The sequence below is a fragment of the Hippocampus comes genome, unplaced genomic scaffold (genome assembly GCF_001891065.2).
Source record: "Hippocampus comes isolate QL1 unplaced genomic scaffold, H_comes_QL1_v1.1 scaffold100, whole genome shotgun sequence".
In the NCBI taxonomy this organism is placed as follows: domain Eukaryota; kingdom Metazoa; phylum Chordata; class Actinopteri; order Syngnathiformes; family Syngnathidae; genus Hippocampus; species Hippocampus comes.
In genome coordinates, this window is record NW_017805282.1 from 453,125 (window position 1) to 459,232 (window position 6,108).

General features: G+C 44.3%; 1 protein-coding gene and 1 long non-coding RNA gene across 6 annotated transcripts in view; one reads left to right on the forward strand and one right to left on the reverse strand.

Moving 5' to 3' along the window:
- angel2 (angel homolog 2 (Drosophila)) overlaps positions 1-6,108 on the forward strand; it is a 12,524-nt gene that overhangs the window by 5,393 nt on the left and 1,023 nt on the right. The window contains exons 1-8 of one of the 5 annotated variants that reach the window (XM_019871459.1): positions 2,955-3,113; positions 3,397-3,735; positions 3,796-3,887; positions 4,017-4,249; positions 4,326-4,395; positions 4,640-5,064; positions 5,457-5,601; positions 5,687-5,788. In XM_019871459.1, the coding sequence (XP_019727018.1) occupies positions 3,404-3,735; positions 3,796-3,887; positions 4,017-4,249; positions 4,326-4,395; positions 4,640-5,064; positions 5,457-5,601; positions 5,687-5,788 (1,399 nt within the window). In that variant the 5' untranslated portion in view covers positions 2,955-3,113; positions 3,397-3,403. Of the gene's footprint in view, positions 1-2,954; positions 3,114-3,142; positions 3,216-3,396; positions 3,888-4,016; positions 4,250-4,325; positions 4,396-4,639; positions 5,065-5,456; positions 5,602-5,686; positions 5,790-6,108 lie in introns of those variants that run through there. The other 4 variants (XM_019871454.1, XM_019871458.1, XM_019871457.1 and 1 more) reach the window with 4 other exon arrangements.
- LOC109516725 (uncharacterized) lies at positions 1,227-1,472 on the reverse strand. Its single transcript, XR_002168393.1, has 2 exons — positions 1,430-1,472; positions 1,227-1,316 (listed from the first exon to the last, which is right to left on the reverse strand). It is a non-coding gene; the product is annotated as an uncharacterized LOC109516725 (long non-coding RNA).

Below are 6,108 nucleotides of genomic sequence, written 5' to 3' on the forward strand. Positions count from 1 at the left end.
TGGAATGATGGCTGATGATTCGCTGATAGCTGTGAAAGTGAGTGGAGCTTGACGATAACATGCTGTGATTGGTGGACAAAATTTTTTTTTTCCTGGATTTTTTTTTTCAGACAGAAAAATCCAAAGAAAGTGGGTGTGGCCTGGTTGGAATGATGGCTGATGATTCGCTGATAGCTGTGAAAGTGGGTGGAGCTTGACGATAACATGCTGTGATTGGTGGAAAGGGGGAGTGGTTATGCATATTGCGCATTCTCTGATTGGTGGGCTCTCTCGGGGCGTGGTTATGCAAATTTGGAGTACTCTGATTGGTCAGAATTTGGCAAGTGGGCACAGTTATGTAAATTTGGGATGTGGTTATGCAAATGACGGGCCTCACCGCAATTGGTGGATGTCAAATTGGGTGTGGTTTGGGGCGGGCATTGCAGCACTTTTTCAAAGTCCCACTTGACTCTTGAGCTCAGACTTGCACTTGGGTCGCATCAGTCTTTTCACTGTTCCCGTCGGTTTCACATGACCCAAAAGCTCGATTCCTAGAGTTTCGAGTCATGTGGAGACCAACGGGAGCAGTGAAAAGACTGTCTGATGTGACTGAAGCGCAAGTCTGAGCTCAAGACTTCAGTCTTTGAAAAGGCTTCGAGTGAGTTGAGGATGGATTTGGTCATGATAGGCAAAGACTCGAATTCAAGTTGAACAATTTATTGGACAGAAAAGCGAACATGACAATGTAAAAGCATTTGACCAGTCAATCTTTGTGTGGGCCAGTTCAAGTTGAACGCACACAAACACTGACGACAGGCCTGAGATGAGAGCATGTGCTTGACCAGCTTGTGCGTGATGTCACTGACATCTCATGACACGCCAAGGGGGACATGAGCACGTCCGACTTCTCTCACTGAGACAAAAACTAACTGCCGTGTACTCCACAACAACATGATCACACTCTTCTGGTCAAGTTTTTAAATGTCATATGTATGTATATATTATATACGGTATATATGCATACATAGACACATTTTTAAACTAACTTGGTCCACTTCAAGGTTTAAAAACATATTCCAGAAGTGCTTGATGATGCTCGGGTTGTCTATGTGAGTTGACACTGTTGTGCAGTACATGAAGCAGAAGTTTAAGTTGCGTGAGAGACAGACAGGCGGGCACACTCACCTCCACCTTGTGGTGCAACGTGACATCAGACATCAGCTCTTCAAGCACACCACACAGCTCAGTACTCACACGTGTCCAAATGCAGGTTGGCGTCCCTTCCGCATGTCCTCCGAGTCTGGCGGCTGCGCCTTTGGCCCAGTAATCTTACTCATCTGGTCCGGCAGAAAAACAAAACAAAAGTGGAAAGTCACACACTGTAGTCCATAAAAAAAGTTGTTTCTTTTTTTTCTATTGAATTTGAGTCATTATTCGTAAAGTGGCAGACTTTTACTTTCAACCCGTCCATTTCCAAACGTGCCCGCACTCGCAATGCATCTGTTTGAGCGATCCAAGTCCAAATCACGGGTGCATTTGTGGGAACAGTTTTGAAACAAATTTGCCCCCCACTGATGTGAAGCCATCACACTTCCACTGCTGAAAGCAGCTTTGGTGTGGAAAACATACAGAATAGTATTCAAGTCAAACGCTGTTCGCGATTGCTTTTTGATTGACATCTGAGGTCTACTTGTCGGCGGCGTGCTCGCTCGCTGCTCCCTTTGCTGACGTTGTTTTTTTACGATAACTTCCAGTGACTTAGTGAGTCACAACAACAAAATTAAAGGAGCAACGTGTCGTAATAACTCTCCCCAATTGTCTACATCTATACACTCAGAGATAAACTGCGAAGACAGTTTAAAATGTTAAAATTACTCACAGAGAACAGGGCTTGTGGACAGCGGAAAAACTTGCTCATTGAACCGGATGTGGTACCGTTCTTGTGCTTGTACTTCTTCTTCTTCTTGGTGAATTTGATGTCTTTAGTTCATATCGCCCCCTACTGTCCGGGAAACCACAAAGGCGTTGGGCAAGCAATCTGAATCTAATTTACAGTATTAGCCAAGCGTGCAAACACACAAAGCACTAAATTAGGACATATATTGAAGAACCACAGATTTCAAGGGCAGCTGATCCACTGAGCTGGTGGAAATACCGAGCTTCCGTCTACCCCCGTTTGATCAAAGTAATGGAGAGTAGATTGTGCATTGCAGCAACATCTGTCCCGTCAGAGAGGGTGTTCTCAAAGACTGGACAAATTGAAGTATTCCAAGTTGAAGTATTTAGTTTTGTTGACTACAAATTTAAAATAAAGCAAGGAGTAGCTGATGTTTGTTTTGTTCACTGCTGCTGTTGCAGTTGATACTCACTATTTTTGTTATGATGCAGCATATTTGATTGTTGTTGGTTGAAGTTTAATTTTGTTGCTTGTTTATTGTTTGGAGCCATTTTAATGTTCGATAAAATAAGTAAAAAGTCATTTCTTTGCTTGATAATTGTTGCTATTTGCAGTCAGTAGAGTGCAAGATTAAGTTCACCAAGTCATTTATCAAAATGTATGCTAAATTTGTCATAAATGTTTAAAAGAAAAGCTAAAGTTAAAAGAGCCGTTTTAGAGCCATAAAGAGCCGACTCTTTTCACTGAGCCGATCCAAATGAACCGGATCACCGAAAAGAGACGAAAATCTCATCACTAACTTATGAGCCACACAAGCACACAAACGAATGAAGAGTCGACTTCTGGTGCTGCGTTCAAAGTCTTTCGGAAAAATATTTGCTTTTTCTGCCGCCAATGAAATGTGAGTTGTGGAGAAGAAAACAGTTTAATTAATTTACAGTTACTATTCATCAGATGATTTAAATGAAATATTTAAACTAATATGTCATTTTTATGCAAACATTTGAGCATAAACCTCTAAAATATTTCGATGTTCCAAAGTCATAAACGTATCAGTGGATTCTGACGCCTTATTCTTACGTAGCAATGACGTATAATGTCGACGACAGTCGGTGTATATTGTCACAACCAGACCTGGTACTACATATTTATTATCCTCTCTATAAATACTCAGTAATTTTTATTAAAATAGTGCTTTGGAAACGAATTATGTCTCCGTCACTGACCGAGAAACGACGTGAGTACCTAAAAGACAAATGGAAACTCAATGTGATTGGTGTGAGACGTCGAGTAGTGATCACTCCAGTTCATGTTTAACTTTCCTCTCCGTTGTTTAATTGTGATTTGATTTTTTTAACAGCTTCTCAGGCATGTCTGAAATAAGGCAAATCAGTCACATTGTTCTGGATGAATTTTTATTTTTAGATATCTTGTGTGATTTTTTTGTGTGTGGGGAAAAAAGTGTTTTCCATTCAGTGACAATGAATTCATCTTTATTTTCTTCTTCTTCTTGGTGCCAGTCGCATTATGTTTCTTGGCCTGTTGAGCGGCATTGGCAGCGGCCTCCTTCCTCAACATCTGTCCGTCTGCCGGCTGGCCCTCGTCTGCCTCACAAGTCCTCGCTGGGTGTCCACGTACCCTGCCCTGATGATGGACCACGAGCCTCCTTCCAAACGCAGTAGGAGCGCGGAGGAGAAGAGGAGCGTCAAAGATAGGGATGCAAACAGAGGAGGAGGAGGAGGCCCCGGCTTAAGGGGGGTTTCTCGCCCGAGAGACACTAGCCGGCCTGGAAAAGTTTTGAGCGAAGATTTTAAAAGCAAGCATGTGGCAAGGACTATGAGGGACATGAGCGAGCGCAAAGACGCAGGCAAGCACACAATGTCACAAAGCCGAGGGTCCAAATCGGATCTGCGCTGCGTAGACGAGATGCTCGGAACGTCCTCCAGGGATGCTGTCGGGGAGCCTCCTCCACCGGGAACCGAATCACCTGACCTTCAAGCTCCAATGCGAGGTGAGCGTGTGGAGCACATGTGACATTTCGAACCTTTGTGGAATTTCTAAAAAAAAAGATGCAATGAACACTTCAAAGGCCTGGAAATATTTTCTTTGCATGTCAAATTTGTGCCTCGGCGGAATAAAGGTTGGGAGTCGCTGCTGCCCAGATGGTGGGAAGGGTCGCCAGCCTGCGCCACAGCAATGGCGCCACACAGGGGTGGCAGAGCATTGGACTTGTCGGTGATGTCGTACAACATCCTGTCGCAGGAGCTGCTGCGAGCTAACGGCTACTTGTACACTCACTGCCCGCCCGCCGCCTTGCGCTGGTCGCACCGGCTGCGCAATCTACTGGCTGAACTGCGCCACTACGATGCTGACGTGAGGCCCGCCGCGTTGCGCCGAGGTTAACCTTCGCCCCATGTGACGTTTGACCTCTGTGCCCTTGTCCACTCAGGTGCTGTGCCTTCAGGAAGTTCAGGAGGACCACTTTGAAAATCAGATACGGCCGGCGCTACACGCACAAGGTACTTTTCCGTTGGCGAGGAGATTTCATATTTTCAGATTGTTTTTTTTTTTTTTTTCTTTCAAATAGTTTTTTAGAACTGCATTAAATTCTGTAACTATTTGGTTTTTTTTTTGTTTGTTTGTTTTTTTTTGGTCACTCACACTTTTCCGTGATACTCACTTGAAGGAAGAACATGTGACAGGTCGAAAAAGATTTTTGTTGTTGTTGTGACTGATTATGCTGATGTTTGACGATGTTTTGAGGTTACGAGTGCGTGTACAAGAAGCGCACGGGCAAGAAGCCAGACGGCTGCGTCGTGGCCTTCAAGACCTCGCGCCTGTGCCTGCTTTCATCCAACCCCGTCGAGTTCTTCCGGCCGGGCGACGCCCTCCTGGACCGCGACAACGTGGGATTGGTGGTCCTGCTGCGGCCGGCGGGCGCCGGGGTGGATGACGGCGACGTTTTGTGCGTGGCCAACACGCACCTTCTGTACAACCCGCGGCGGGGCGACGTCAAGCTGGCCCAGCTGGCCATCCTATTGGCCGAGATTGGCCGTTTGGCCCGCCTCCCGAATGGCGCCGCCCACCCCGTGCTTCTGTGCGGGGACTTCAACTCCACGCCGTGGAGTCCGCTCGTCACCTTCCTCCTCAATGGACGACTTGACTACCGCCACCTTCCCATCGGCACGGTGCCAACAAATTCATAATCAAATAATCATCAGAACAGTCAAAGGAAAATTAAATACAGATTTTTGAAAAAAAAATTTAAAATGTTAATTTTTCTTTTTTTTTGGAGGGGGGAAGTGTATATTTTTTTTAAGAAAGATGGAAAGTGTAGACTATAGAGTAAAATTACAATATAATAGAATGAAAATATAATAAAATAACATTATAAAAAATTTAAAAATGAATACAATAAAAAGAATACAAATATTTTTAAAATCCTGAATATTTGGGGGAAAAAACAGTATTTCAGAAAAGTCATATTTGGTAAAAGTTGTGTATCTTCAAAAATGTTGTACCAATTGTGTGTGTGTGTGTGTGTGTGTGTGTGTGTGTGTGCATGCGTGCGTGCTTGCAGGTGTCCGGTCAGGAGTATGGCTCTCGCGGCCAGCGACTGTTGGAAAGTCCTATCTGGTCTCCCGCTTTGGGCATCAACCAGCGATGCCAGTACGAGAGCACCTGCGCCTCCGTCACGCCCTCGCACTCCTGCGGTGCCGCCGCCGGTCGGTTACCCCTGCCCCGCCCGCACTCTGCAACTCCAACCGCACGCTCACTAAACTCTTACGCCGACTTGTCGTATGCACGCAGTTGAACGAGAAATCTCCGAGCTGACTGTGCAAGAAGTCGCCCAACAAGCAGCCGCCCAACAAGGATTCGCCCAACCAACAGTCGCCGATAAAGCTTTGAACAGGTTTTTATACTTTGGTCATTTTTTATTCTCGAAATGGAAAGTCTTGTTTGGAATGAGCCTCATCCTAAAAAAAATGTGCAGTTGGTGTTGAGACATTTCTTAACAATTCAAAGTATCGGAATATAAAATGTACTTTTTTAGAAAACCTGTGTATAAAATGTAAATTAGGTATTTTGTCTTGAAAAAAATTAGATGCAGTATTTTGGAACATTTTCAAAAACAAAAACAACCCCCCCCCAAAAAAAAACAAGACGGTAACTCAAAAAAGTTGAATACATTTACCACCAAAAAAATTTAAAAATTATATTTTATATATATA